This window comes from Pleurodeles waltl, chromosome 3_1, assembly GCF_031143425.1.
Source record: "Pleurodeles waltl isolate 20211129_DDA chromosome 3_1, aPleWal1.hap1.20221129, whole genome shotgun sequence".
Taxonomy (NCBI): Eukaryota; Metazoa; Chordata; class Amphibia; order Caudata; family Salamandridae; genus Pleurodeles; species Pleurodeles waltl.
In genome coordinates, this window is record NC_090440.1 from 1,773,090,639 (window position 1) to 1,773,105,659 (window position 15,021).

The 15,021-nt window shown below is 42.0% G+C and overlaps 1 protein-coding gene across 1 annotated transcript in view; it reads right to left on the bottom strand.

Annotated features, from left to right (window-relative positions):
- The window catches only part of ITGAV (integrin subunit alpha V), a 447,435-nt gene that overhangs the window by 403,434 nt on the left and 28,980 nt on the right, over positions 1 to 15,021 (bottom strand). The window contains exon 2 of the mRNA XM_069225776.1: positions 691 to 818. Coding sequence (XP_069081877.1) covers positions 691 to 818 — 128 coding nt within the window. The remainder of the gene's footprint in view (positions 1 to 690; positions 819 to 15,021) is intronic.

Sequence of the window (15,021 nt, forward strand, 5' to 3'; positions counted from 1 at the left end):
TAATTATTTTGCTAATATTTGACACAGCTGGCATGCCAAAAGTGTGATAGATGGATGACATTTGGAATGCACCTTTCTATGGAGACACTTGGCAGCACTGATGTGAGGTCTGAAAGGCAGCTAGGGTTGATGAAGATTCAGTCACAAATTAGGAGCACTTCTGAAAAGAAGGCAGAGCTGGTAAATAGTTTTTCATGTAGCAGGATCCCCTCTGGAAGGACAGTAGGTAGTGTAGGGCCAGTGGCAGGCCACCATTGTGCAGAGTGTAACTCGCACATGAGGCTAGTCATCTTGAAAGGTCAGTAGCGATGAACACAGTCCATCATGTCAGGATGACCACTGAAAGGGTGGCAGAAGAGTCAGTCACAGAACAATGTGGCCTCTCAAAGACCATGAGCCTACTGGCTAGCAGAGAATTGATTCTGCCTCAGCACTACTGCATTAAGTACTGTAAGGTACCTGTCATAATTTTGAACAAATGCAATTTTAATAGATTAAAGCAAAAAATGTGAATAACTTTAAAAAAAATATATTTTGCTCATACATTCTTAAATAAAGAAGACTGTGGCCGTTCTAGGTCTAAGGATTTAATTGAACAACTCAGCCTTTTGAGTTAATGGCAACTGTTCAGAATTTTCAAGCCACATGACTTGGATTTGCAAAGAATTGAACAAATACACACGTTCTTACCTCGAGAATCAAAAATGATAGGTTGACAATCCTGATTCATCTTCCAGCCACATTTGATCACATGGCCTCCTTCCACAATGCCAGCTTGTGAAGTATTCGCCTTTGGTGCACCAACCAGCAGAAATACCCTAGAAATTGAGATTCATAGTGAGAATAAGCAGTTTCTATAGTGCAGTTGTATAAAACCTAATCAAAATTCAACAATCGAGAAATAATTTTACAAAACTTCTTGAACATTTACAGTGTAAGATCCATATGATTGCCACTGTGGCAATTCAGCAGTCTTAGCACACAACTTAAAACATGCCTATTAATGTGTATTAAAAATTGTCCTGCTGACAAGGACATTCTAGAATTTCACTCATTTTAAGATATTGGATAGTTCTGATGATTTAGATATGAACACACCCCAATAAGCATCTATAAAGAAATCAATTAAAAATACAAAAATAAGATTTAAATTGCTTCTTACAAGCTCTCATGGTCAGTTAAATGATGCCTGAAAAAGATGCATATAATATCCGAAACATAATTATTTTACTGATCCTGAAAGTTTGTGACGATTTATCTTAAAACACTCATTCCTGTGCTGCTGCTGGGATCAGGCGCTTACATCTCAGAACTACCAATGGAGAGGAACGACTCTAAATAGCAGACCAGGCAATGCATAGTGCAAATACGGTAGACAATGCATACACTGTGCTCAGAGTGATGGCACAATTAGGCAGAGCTGCACCTGAACTTTAAACCTAGTAGCATCACTGCGGACCAAACCACGATGGAGTTGGAAGAGTGAAGACATTGGTTTCCTCTTTCAATCAGAGAAGAACTCTCCCTTCTTTGTCTCTTTGGTGCAGGATGGGGATGGACTCTACCCGAGTGCCTCCTTCCACGTCGGCTGCAGTTCAATGTCCTGCACTCTGGAATACTGGGACCAAGGTAATAAGCATCTTTTACGCTGGCCAAACAAAATAACACTTGCAATGGAACCAAGGAAGAGGCAGAAGCCTTGTCAATCCTGATTTTTCACAACGCGTCTTCCTCCTCTGCATGACAACATTATTATACTATTCTGGCATGTAAATGAAGTGGCCATTATTTTAATGATGCTCAAATAGATCATACTCTTCAAGAGACAATGAGTCCCCGAATACCTGAAATGTAATGGTTTCACAAATTGAGGCTGATTTCCAGATCACATGAAACTGAAACTCATTAAAATGGACATGTGTTAAAAGACAAACTTGCCTTTTAGATGGTGAGAATTCGAAATCAAATAGTGTTTCCAACATTACTGAGGAGCTAAAAAAAATAAGTTTAATTTCCAGGTTTGGAACAAAAATGTGTGTGATATGAGCATTTTCCATGGCTTCTTAATGTTTCTTCAGCTGATGGTGGGAGCTTTTTAGCAGAGGGGGTACAAATGTTGGCGAAAGAAATGTATAATACATGGGAGCCTGCAATCTCTACATCAATGCACATCTCTAATCTCTTTATAATCGGCGCCTAGTGACGAACTAAGTGGCCGATTAGAAAGAAAAGATGTCAGAAAAGACTGTAAACAGCTACTGCAGTCCAGTTCTGATGGCACGATGCATGCTTGCAGAGCCAGCAGCCGAGGTGAAAGGCAGCGCACACGGAGCCGCTGTTTGAAGCAACGAAAAAAAACATTCATTTTCTTTCTCTGCTTTATTTTCCTAGTTTACAATGACCAAGAACATTATTATTTCTGCTTTCCTTATGACGTGGGATAAAGTACCTCTGAAGTACATGATAAGGATACTGCAAGTCACCTGGGAGTTACATATCTTTTTAGAGGAACTCAGCCTTTAGCCTCATTCCTATAAATAGTGATGGAATTCCTCGGTGAGTCGCAATAACCTTATCAATGCACAGCAGGCAGGGGGTACTTTTTACCCATACATAAATTCGGGTCACATTCTACCCTGATTTTACATAAAATGTGATTGATAAAATATGACTGAGTCCAAGATCTAACTACACTTCACTCACGAAAGTCTTCCATTCCCTTTTGCTACACTTGACCTATACCAGTTTCCATTTATGTAAAATAAACTAGCCTCGACATGGTTTATATGAAGTGCTCAGCTGCCCTTTGGCTGGCCATGCTCTATATAAATACCAGAAATTAATAAATACCATGCCTTTCCTGTGCCATCAAGCAGTGAGACAATGAGCATCAAAGAGAACATACAAACCACCCAACCGTAAGGGAGCGCTACAGCGGAACAGAAAAAAGCAAGTGAGTTGCAATGAAGAGCAATCAACAGAGCCCATGGGCACAGCGACACGGGGGCTCTCACCAGGAATCTGTGGATGGACATACCTACATTAGAATTTCACAACTTCATTCTTGCAAAAGATGTGTGCTGGGCTTCACGCCAGGCTTTAACAATAGAAAGGATTTAGATATCTGGTACGAATAGAAGGCCTTTGCGAGTTACATACTGTTTTATCATTCTAGATTTGTAAACTCATTTTAAAATCATGTAATCAAGCGCGAGTGGTAGATTTTACGATGAGATAGATTAAAATTAGGCCCGGTTAGAATTAGCATTATGCCTCTGCAATTAGTGTTATTTTGGTAATTTCGTTAAATTCCGCCATTGTGCCACATCACATAATTATGCACAGTTTGTGATAAAAACGTATCGCAAACACATAGGAAAAGCACTAATGACCGAGTGCAAGCGACTGTTGAGGTTTTTTTGCACTTTTTGCAAGAAAAGCATCCTCACATGGAAGGTGGATGGGAGGACTTACTACGAGAGTTAACATATAGCATTAAATGCCAGTTTTGCTGAAATTCTGTGTAATTTTTGCAGGAGTAAACTATGCACATGTCTCATACACTCCTAATGAAGGTAACAGCTGGCAACTATTTTAGGTGCAACCACAAGGAACTCACAAGGGACACTGAGTATCTCAAATATGGCGCTGAAGCGGAGGGGCAGAGTTGTCAAAAAGGGAAAATGTCTTTTTGCACGAGGCTCACAAAAATACTTGCACTAGTTGCACCTGTAAATGAAGATTCCATTACTTTCAAATTCTACACAAAGTGCTTCACAGGACTTACTAAAAATCGAAAACAGACATCTGAGAGAGTTTGAGCTACTGTTTAAGGAAATGGTTTTACAATGGACAAAATTTAATTTACACAGTGTTTTTAACACAAACTTTATTGGCATTTTGATTTTTAAAAAAAGTCCATTCCAAGTTTACAGACAGGTATGTTAGTGTACTTAATAATTGGTAGATAATACAGTCTATATTGCTCATATAGTAATGTTATCACACAACAATGTTATGACATGTAACACCATCTCATTCCCACCCGCCCTCAGAAACTGACCTTTGTTGATCGGTTGGTAACTAATTTACTCTGGGTTGCAATTCCTATTAGTGCCAAGGATATGTAATCAACGTAGGAGCTAGTGATCGTATGCAAGTCAAGGACTATGTAGGGTTAACTACATGGTAACAGCTTACTGACGTAGGGAGGGGTGGGGGACGGTGAGGGGGCGGGAGGTTACTGGGCCTGAGTAGATAATGGGTTGGGAGTTTAGACCAACTCACAGGCATAGAGTGCAACGTAAAGAGCCTGTCTACCCTCAGCTTTTTAACCACTTGGTCTCGCTCTGCGCCCAAAATGACCCCAACAAAGTATCCCACTTTAATAATATCGGTTTCTGCCGTAGCCCTCGATACTCCTCATGGGGGAGCGCCAGGTTCTCCAGTCTCACCCAGTGTAGCACCTCTTCTCTCCAGGAAATAATTGGAGGGACCTCAGGGGGGATTTCCAACACCTAGTCAACTGCCGTTCCGCTAAGAGCATAGCCAGATCCACAAAACGCAAAGTCCTCGGGTCTAAGGTATAAACCCAATAGAAAATGATCTGGTGCTAGCTCCATATCAACACCTGTGAGGGCCGTTAAAGATGCTCGTATGCCGGACCAGTACTGCGAGAGGGAAGGGCATGTCTAAACCATATGGATGAGGTTGGCATCATGAGTATGACATCGAGGGCACTGACCCGAGGCAGAGGGGTATGTTGTGTTGAGTCTATGCGGTGTAAGATAAGCGTGATGAAAGAGGAAGAATTGTATCAGCGAAAAACCTAGAATTGCGGGATACTTTCCAATATGCTAGTACCTGTAGGTGGCTGGGGGGGGGGGGGGGGGGAGGGGGGCCAGAGGGGTGGGGGCAACAACCCAGTACAGTGCCAGATCTGCTCTGCCCCTTCAGTCCTGAGGCATTAGAATCTATTGAGAATGTTCTTATTTTCTGCCCCACGTATCATGCATCCAGGAGGAAGTGAATTTTGCCTCTATGTCCAAACTTCTTGATGTTTAAAAGGGCTACATAAGTGGGTATCGCAGTGAATATTGTGGGACCACTAGTAGCATTAAAATTTACAGATCCTGGGTAAATGTAGTACCACTTTACTAGGGACTTATAAGTACATTAAATGTGGCAGTTGTGTGTAAGCCAAATTTATTTTATTTAGGTTGGAGAGCACAAGCACTGTAGACCCGTTAGTACTGGTAAAGTGCAAAGAGTCCTAAAAGCAAAATGAGGTGGGAAAATGTCTGGGGGTGGCCCTGCAGGCACACACTGCACTACTGACAGTGGAACCAATAAACAAATGTGGACACACACGTTTGATAAGTTTAACAATATGAGGCTATGTATAATGCTCCCAGAATGCTCTCTAACTAGATGCAAATGTTTGTAGAAGCTTGGAAGCAAGATTGATGATTCTTTGCTTTCAAAATAAAATGTTCAGAAACAAATGCAAGTAGCACAAAAATGTTTGGCTATATTATTGTGAAATTGTAAGTACAATTTCTTTGAAGCATAATTTAGTGAAATGTATTTGCATGATAGTATTTCCAAAAACTATCCATAATGGAAAATGAGTGTAAACAGTCTCAACAAGATTTTGGGAAACATGAAAATAAACAAGCATTGGCAAAACTAACCTTTCTGACATTGATGGTCAGTCTTTTGGTTTGTCAATGTTTGTCTCGTTTTGACATAGCTTTTGTAAAAACTTTTTTGCTGAGGGAGCTGCCAGGCTCTCACCATTGTAACAAACATTGGTAAAAAGCAAAAAAAGCTGACAGATTGATAGAGACAGAATTTTAATAAAAACAAAAGGTCTAGGTTAAGACCAGACCTAAGTATGGGCCCAATTCCTAAAGAAAGTCACAAAAGTGCATCCATAGTGGATGTCCCTGCATTAGTGCAGAATTTTGGCTTTCATGAATTCACTAGAATTTACAGAAATAGACCTGAAAATCGTATTCCTAGAAAATATTTGTGAACTGTATTTTAGCATGAGCAAATATGCATGTATAGATTTGTTCATGCAAAAACCTATTGAGCGTTTACAAGATCACTTTTCCTCCAATCACTTATTTTCCCAGCCTTGGAAAACCTTCTATTTCTTCCCTTGTTGGGAGTAAATTTCCAACCTTTCTAAGTATGGGAGAAGATTAGAGAAGAGCTGGCAAAAATTCTTAAAACATGCAAGTTAGTAGGTTTGCACAGATGCAAAGGCATTCCAACCCTGGAACTATTGCTTACTACTTCTTCAAGCCCTATTATGTAGATCAGCAAAAAGGTGGAAAAATAAGGAATTTGCTAGTATAACAAGCCCTACTGTAGCATTAGCCCTGACACAATCAGAGAGGCTATTGTCAGAAGCTCATAAATAATGAGATTGATGCCATAATTTCTCACTGCACTGAACGGAACTAAAGGGACAAGTAGATTTTTGAAGCAACCTGTCCCATGGAAAAGTAGATATTTTATTAAATTCCACACCCCTGGTACTTGTATGTATTTATTTCTGTGTTTTAATGGCAAGTTGATGAAATAAAATACAGTGATGATACCACAAAATGTGCTCTGTATTACATGGAAAGCACTGACATACTTGAAGGTATCGATTAAAAAGGAAGATTAAAATTGCCTGGGAAAGGTTTCAACTCATTATCAGTTTAACACTATTAGTTTTATTTGAATCATATGCACAAAACAAATTGCAAACATAAAAAAATATATAAAATTAAGGTTGGTCCAAGTGCTAGGTACTCAAGGGCACTTCTTCGGGAGCTGTGCACACAAGTTGAGGCACAATGTTGTCACTCACAGGTCAAGAGGGCTAATAGATGAAGTAGGTTGAGTCATTGTCGCATGCTGTATGCTCTGGTGGCCAGAAGTAAAATCTGAATGATATCTGAACAGACCAATGGATAAGAGGGCTCCCTGAAAGTGCCTGTATGTATATAAATTGAATTACCTTTTTTGATTTTTCAGAAAACATGAGGCTGGAAAAGTGACCGAAGTTGTCTCTATGCCAGTCTTAAAAATGAAGTAATATTGGTTTCTAACATGGATTAAAAAAAAACACTTTTAAATAAAAAATGTCCCTTCTGAAGCGGATATCTTTGACTTCTGAATAAAGAATGATTATGACAAGAAGAACATATGAATAAAGAAAGACCAGCTAATCTGGCAAAAGTAAAGCCAGCATGGATAAAGGGATTTGGAAACGAACTGTACATTTAACCGACTAAGCAGATTGCAAAAGTAAAGCATGTAATTGCTGGATTGAAGAAGAGTAATGACGAGGGTGGTATAATCCCCTACCTCACATGGGCTGAACCAGTCTACTATCAGCCACCTAGACGAAGGCTAGAGTGCAACTGAACTGTAGTATCTAAAAACATAGATTAGCAACATAGAAAGACAGACAGTTGTAGGTAAGCATCAAGCTAATGCTTGTTTTGATGGCATTCCTTTCCTGTGACTCACCAAGCATCCACGCAGTGCATCAGTGAGTCAGCTGCACACACATAGTAGGGGCCCACTACGTAATAAGGTAACCCAATGTTATTCTATGAGAGAAGTAGACCTTGCAATAGTGAAACATTATTTGGAGAGATTTTCACTACCAGGAAATGTAAAACTCAAATATACATGTCTGATGTTTTAAACACCTTGAACCCTGCCATTTTGGTTGTATAGGGCCTACCCTAGGGGTGACATATTTATTAAAAAGGAAGGTTTAGGCTTAGCAAAAAAAATAAAACTGCACAGGCTTGCTGCAAAGGCAGGCATGAGTAGTTTAAAAGGGCTACTTAAATGGCTAGCACAGAGAGTCCTGCAGGACCACTAGTAGCATTTAATTTACAGGACATGGCTACTACAGGACAGTCCCTTTACTAGGGACTTATATAAGTAAATTAAATGTGGCAGTTGGGAGTAAGCAAATTTTACTTTGTTTAGGGGAGTGGGCACAAGCACTGTAGTACTGGTTAGCACTGGTAAAATGCACAAAGTCCACTGGTAAAGTGCACAGTACTAAAAGCCAACAAAAACCAATTCAGTAAAACAGGAGGTGAGTAGGCAAATTGTGTGGGGGTGACCCTGCATACAGGGCCAGGTCCAACACCATGTTTAGTCCCGACTATCGACCTGACCAAACTGTGTGACCCTGAGCTAGAGCTAGGCAAGCCACCAAATTACAAATGTTTGCCATGTAATTTGTGCAACAAACATCATGTAAAAATGAGAAAGTCCCTTGAAAATAAAAATAAAAGTATTCATTTAAACATCATATTATATCACTGCATAGCAAGACATTTATTAACTGCTAGTTTTTAAACATGACGTTAGAAATCTTCATACCTCAACTCCAAAGACAATGTTATTTGTGAACAAAGAAGCAACTCTGTGGTTATGTGCGCCCAAGCTTCTGATTATACAAGTTGCAATATGCCAAGTGGGGAAGTCAGGACTGAGCCCAGGTTTTCTGGTTTCATATTGTGCAGTTCAGTCACTAGATAGGAGTCTCTTTCTTTCTCCTGTTTTACATCAAAGGTTAACGCTTTGACTTTAACACAGGCGGCATTAGCTTAGTGCGTGGGTGGAATGCCAACATGAAAGCTTGGCTCATTTTTGGAGTCAAAGCTACTAGAGAACATCAAACTGAGTGAGAGCCAGACATTTGGCTTAAGGCTTGCTCGCGCCTTCAGTGGCTCACCCACTTTTAATCTGGGCCATTACATTTCTTCACTGTGGTCCTTTTTCTGCGATCATCACATTTGAGAGCACATTCAGGGTTCACATTGTACAAAAAAACTCTCTTGTATATGGTTTAACGGTTCGTGATTTTTCTCCAGATATAAGGTTTTTGACACTTTATTTAGTGTCTCAAAAATAAACAAAGCGCAATAATATGATACACCAGAATGTCAAAATACAGTTCCATTGTATCAATACACCACTGTCAGTGGTATACACTTTGTGAGTCGAAAGTTTACAAATAATCAGAACAGTACTTGTAATCAAGTTAATGCTCTAGTGACAAACACAACCAAGGCACCTCTCCTCAGTTTTGGGCTTGAGCTATAAACTATTTCCCCATTAGGTAGAAAGTGTTTAGGCTATTTTTCCATGTTTTGTCTCAAAAGGGCCACAAAAAAACATTCTGGTCTTGGCATAATGGGCAGCATGGCTGCATAAGTGACTGCAGACTTATTACAGCGGCAACTAATTTGATAGGGACTTCAAGCTTGGGCAGCAGTTCTCTCATCCATGAGGCGGCTATTCAACGTTTAGCTAACAGTGAAAATAACGCTACCGGCTTTCTGTACACCTTCTGGATTTGTTCAACATACCCCCTCAGAGCCCGAACAAGAGCGATGCATAGAGATTCCTCGACAATCCCTCGAATCACCTAAAGCATCCGACCCCAGACTGGACTCAATCACAAAATATGCGTGATATCGAAGTTGTGAAAGCAGGATTTTAGATTACCTTGAATTATTCTATAAATCTGCTCTTGGAAACAAAGAACTTCTTACATATAAAAAAGTACACCTTCAAAAAGAAAACCTAATATTAGTAGAGCTAGTGGCTAACGCCAAGCCCACATTCAGCAACTGAGCGCTACACTAGCTCTCATTCATGGTGCAGATGGAGGACTGTGAACTGTCCCTGTCAAATTTTGCTTACTGTATACGTTTTATACTTTGTAGATCCCTAAATAAATCCAGTTACAAGTAAATTATTGATTAATACTAAGATCTATTATGCAAACCTAAGAACATAAGCGTGTGTTGAATGTCTATTTCATGACTGCATGGGTCAGATTGTCTGTAAAATGATGTCCTGAATATTTGACCCTTTGTCCTGAAGTTTTACACTCACTGTCCAGAACTTGCTTCCTTGCCAGGTGGTCACCCTAGTAGTGGGGCAGCCTATGAACACGTCTCTTTTCCTGAGTTTACCTGTACAATGAGGTAAAATGTCAAATAAGTCACACGAGCTATCCTGTTAGACACTCATGCGGGATGATATGGGTCTTGTGACGTGTCCATACTTATATCAATTTAGCGCTCTTGCTCCTCGCCAATTACGATGAAAAATACTTCTGTGCAATCAGGATTGGCTGCAGATTCGTGCTAGATAACAATATGTTTCCGAGGCAGAGTTGGGAGCGAACATGGCGCTTTCCTATCCCCGTGACTGAGGAGCTAAAAGGTTAAATGTATGAGAAGTAGTGAGATTTTAAAGAGATGTCCAAAAGCCCAAGAGCTCACCAAGTGTCAGAGGGGAGCTGGGAGTGAGTGTTTGCCCCTTTACCAATCATCTAGAAGGCAGAATATAGATGAGGGCTTTCTGGGAAGAAGAGCGATGTGAATTGCCCATCTGAGACAGGCCCAATGTATGAGTCAGAGGAACGCGCCTGCAGCTCACAGGCTTATCTTTCTTAGCGCTGTACAGAATTGATGCCACTGCGGCATTGGGATGCCTCATTTCTTCGACCTCGATTTCCGAAAACAACAAAAGCTCACTCATACTCAGGAAGAAGTATCCAAGTTCTGATAAAATGTAAACGTAATAGTTGAAATTATTGTGAAGGCGATGAAACTTTGTAAAAAAGGTTTCAACACTTTAATATTATGTTATCAGGTTAAAGAAAAATACAGAAAAGTCTAGTGAAAAAGGTGAATGCTTTTGCCTGTACAGATGTGTTAACATTCGGTTTGTTAGGGAAGGAATACGGAAATTAATCACAGAACCAAGTTTTCAGATAAAGGAAACTGCTAAGTGAAATATATATGTATTCATCATTAAGTCAGTAAGGATTTCTGAAAAGCGCTTCGTAACGCATTTCATTTACTTCAGAGCGCTGACAGAAGCATGAAGCCCAGATTCATGGTTGGAATGGAATGAGAGAGTCAGGCAACGTCGGCCAATGCTCTTCAGAGCAGACCCGTGCACTCAGCCGAGACTGAAGACTTCGAAGTTCAGGGGTCTCCTGAACCCAATGTCCTTAGGTTCAAATCTCAGGCTACGGATGCTCCGAGGTCCTGGCCCTACACATCTAGAGACCGGCCTCCCTGTTGCAACCTCTTGAAGGAATGTCGACGGATGAGGCGGGCAGATGGGGAGCAAAGGCCTCTGATTGGAGTGCAGTTAATGCCAGTTTCTGCAGGTTGTTTGTAAATCAGACAAAGACAAAGGTGACTGATAACACATCAGAAGGACCATACTTTAAAATAATAAGCACAGAGACCCTGCCCCTAGAAGGGTTCTCCTGCAACTTCACAAAGTGAGCATGTTTGAGAGGCTAAAACCTATTTGTCTTCCACTTATAACGTCAGTGGCAATTCCAATGAAAACATTCACGTGGAAACGATCAAAGAAATGTCCGGTATTTAATTTGTATTTATTTTAAATGGATAATCAACATTTACATGGATGACTTTATTAGACAGGGGTGTCAAAGCTGTTGCAATTAGGGAAAGTTGCTAGTAAAATATTTCTGGAGGCAATAAAAACATAGGAATTACCAAATTAGAGATGTCACAAAGTTCGCAAGAATACTCTTAGGGAGCTTTGAATGTTGAGCAGAGGGCACTCAAGTGATCCCTCGTACACTGCTGGGATCTAGGCCTGCACTGACTGCAATCCATTAGGAGTTCGCCATTTGGTTTCTTGTCTGAAGTCCCTCGGCACACAAAGAATGGCTCTGTTGCGGTCTTCTACACAGTGTTCAACAAAGCAAATACGTATTTGAGGCGGATAACTGTTCGAAATGAGGATGCCTTCTGGGCTCAGACTGACAAAGCAGGAACAGAGTTATCTGAGTGCAAGGCACCAATCAATCCCTTTTCGATTTATTATAAGACCTAGGTAAAGAGATGGAAACAGATGCAGAAATACAGTGCATACAACAACATCCTCCTTGGCTTCACTTATACGAACAGCCAGTGCTTAATATGTAAATCAAAAAGTGCCAGGGCCCAAACTTTTGCTCTGAAACCGGCGAATATCCGCTGCAGGTGGAGGAAGAGCGTGTACCAAGGCACCGTAGTCCTGACTCCACCTAATACCTCTTTCATCCACCACTAGACATTCCCTGCTCCTCTATCAGACTCTTGCAGGTTCTTTTTCATTCCTGCTTGCTACCTTCTTTCATTCTTTTTCCATCTTTCTCTTTCTAAGCTCAGTACAAAATACTTAAGTTAATCAACGGATATCTATTGGTCAAACCAGAAGAATGTCTGCGTGTTTGTACACAATTGTTACACTTTGCCCATCAGTAAAGCCATCAATCAGAGGACAAGCCTGCAACAAACTACACCTGTGCCAGCACTCCCCTGGACTTACATGTCCAGGCTACAACTGCAGAGCTGGCTCACTTCATTGTCTCTCCTACTTCTCATGTGACACAAGCCTTTGCCAGTGGCCTAACAATACTTGAGGTGGCCCCCTCTGCAAAGTACATGGAGGGCCCCCATCCCTCGCCAGCCAGTGCGCGATTTATGACTGCTGTAGGGGTCTCCTGGAGCTCGGGCGCTCCAAGCAACGCAGGAGCTGTCGGGGCTAATGTTACGTTACTGGCCTTTGCCTGCCTCTTCTTGGTTATACTGCACTGTAGGGAGTGGGTTTCTGGTTGCAGTATAACTAACACACAAACACACTTTGCCTGTTTTTTTTTAAATGCAACTTCAACTGAAGTGCACTGGGTTCCAGTGAACCAGGTCCCCAATGCCAGTGTCCCTTCCCTAAAAAAAGACATCTGGTCACTTGATCCTCAAGTGACCTGGCCCTTCAGTCCCCTAAAAGGCCATAGTAAACGATACCCCTGGTACCTAGGGCCTGGGTACTGAAGAGGGTCCCTCAGAGCTGCAGCACCAATTATGCCACTCAAAGGACCCAGCACCAACTATGCACACTGCCAGTGCAGGCTGCATGACAAGGTGCTCCCAAAATTTAAAACACAACATGGCACACAGCCTGTGTTCTATGTCCTCTAACACTGCATGCAATATATGTAAGTCATCCCTCTAGCAGGCCTTACAGCATTATATTACACATGAGGGCATATATGCATGAGCAAATATGCCCCTACTATGTTTTTGTTGATTCCGAGACATAGTAAGTGCACAGAGAAGCCCTTTTAAATGCATGTGCTGGACATTGGTCACTACGAGTTCCCCAGCTACATGATGGCTTCTCTGAACCATAGGATGTTTGGTATACAACATCGCAGGATAATAAATCATCACTGATTGCAGTGATGGATTTATTAAGAAATGCACACAGAGGGCACCTTAAAGGTGCCCCCTTAAAACCTACCAGCTAGTAGTGTGCTGACTGACTGGTCTCGACCAGTTCTGCCACCACAGATGCATTTTTGGCACCCAAGGTGAGTGCCAGTGCTCTCAAGGGCCTGAGACAAAGACCTACTCTGGGCAGAGATGGGACCTCTTCTTCCAGGCAGGATGGACATTCCAGGGCAGGGAGCTTCAAATGCCTTGCCACCTTTGCAATGGGATCCAGGTCTGTCCAGATGGTGGAGATGACCAAACCCCCTGTTCTAATCTCAGTTTTGGCGGCAGCACAGGTGGGAAAATTAGTAGGAGTGCCCACTTCATGCAAGTCCCACCCCTAAGGTGGACGAGCTGAAGTGGACACTACTTTTCAAAATCCTCCATCTTGTTAGGAAGGAATTAGGCCACTATGGTAAGGGTTATGCCCACTTCCCAACGGAAGTGGTAATAAGAAGGGTCTAGTCACCCTCAAGGTGGTCAGCCCATTGACTACCGCCTGGCACTCACTGTAACGCACCTAAATTGAGTATTTATGTGGCACCCCAGATCCCTAGAACTCAGACTGGCAACTTAAGAAGACCCGGACAAAAAAAAAAAAAAAAAAAAAAAAGAGTTGCACCCGCAGAAGAGGAAAAGAAGAAGCTGACCTGGACCCAGCCCATCCAGCCTGCCTACCGACTGCAAAGCATCCTACACAAGAAGCAAATTCATCCAGCCTTCAATAAAGACTCAATGTTCCCGTGGGCACCGGACTTGCCCTGCAACAATAAACCCTAAAGTAAAGACTCTTCAGCTGCTGGAACCCCAGAAACCTGACACAAGAAGAGACTACTGCACCCGACATCCACGGCCAGCGGTAAAACCAACCGACGGTGCCAAAACGGGTCTCTAGCTGCTCAGAGACCAAGTCCAGTGTGGTATCACCAATCTTGGACTCTCCCAAGATGCCTGCAACCTCTACATGCACGTCCGCTCTCCCACAGGCTTGTGGAGAGAGAACATCTGACATCTCCAGAAAACACTGCACTTGTGACCCCTGACCCCATCTGAGGTGGGTTACTGGTGCCAATGACATCCCCGGCTCATAAGAACGCTGCCGGACTCCCCAACGTCACCTGCAGCACACAGGGCCCCTTGACACAAGTGCTCCTGGACATTAAAACCCAAAGCCTACAGACACATCAACATCTGTCACCCCTGGGTACAGGAGTAGAGGACCAAGGGTGTACCTATGTCCCAGAGAACCCCAAGTCTACTACCTACCCGTTTGTTGTCCCTGGCTGGCTTCCTAGCCAGAGCCTGCAGCCAGTCTTCACGAAGACCAAATTCCCTTTGGAAACCATTAGGCACCCGATGCCTTACTGCACCTCTGAACCCGGACACCCCAGTGCTGTCCGGTGTGACCTGTTAGTGTGGTTCTGATTAGTGCCCAGTATGTACCTTAGCTCCCTGAGATTGGCTTTATAGGTCATTGTTAACCCTGTGTTTGCTGAACATTGTTTTTCCTCCATAGGATAACATTCAGCGAACTCTGAAAATTGCACTGTATATTTTTGAAACTGCAAAGTATTTATGCATAGAAGTCTACTTTCCTGATTATGAAGTTCTTGGGTTTGCAACATCTATAAAAAAGAATTGCTATTTTTCTAAATTGGTCTTGTATTTATTCATT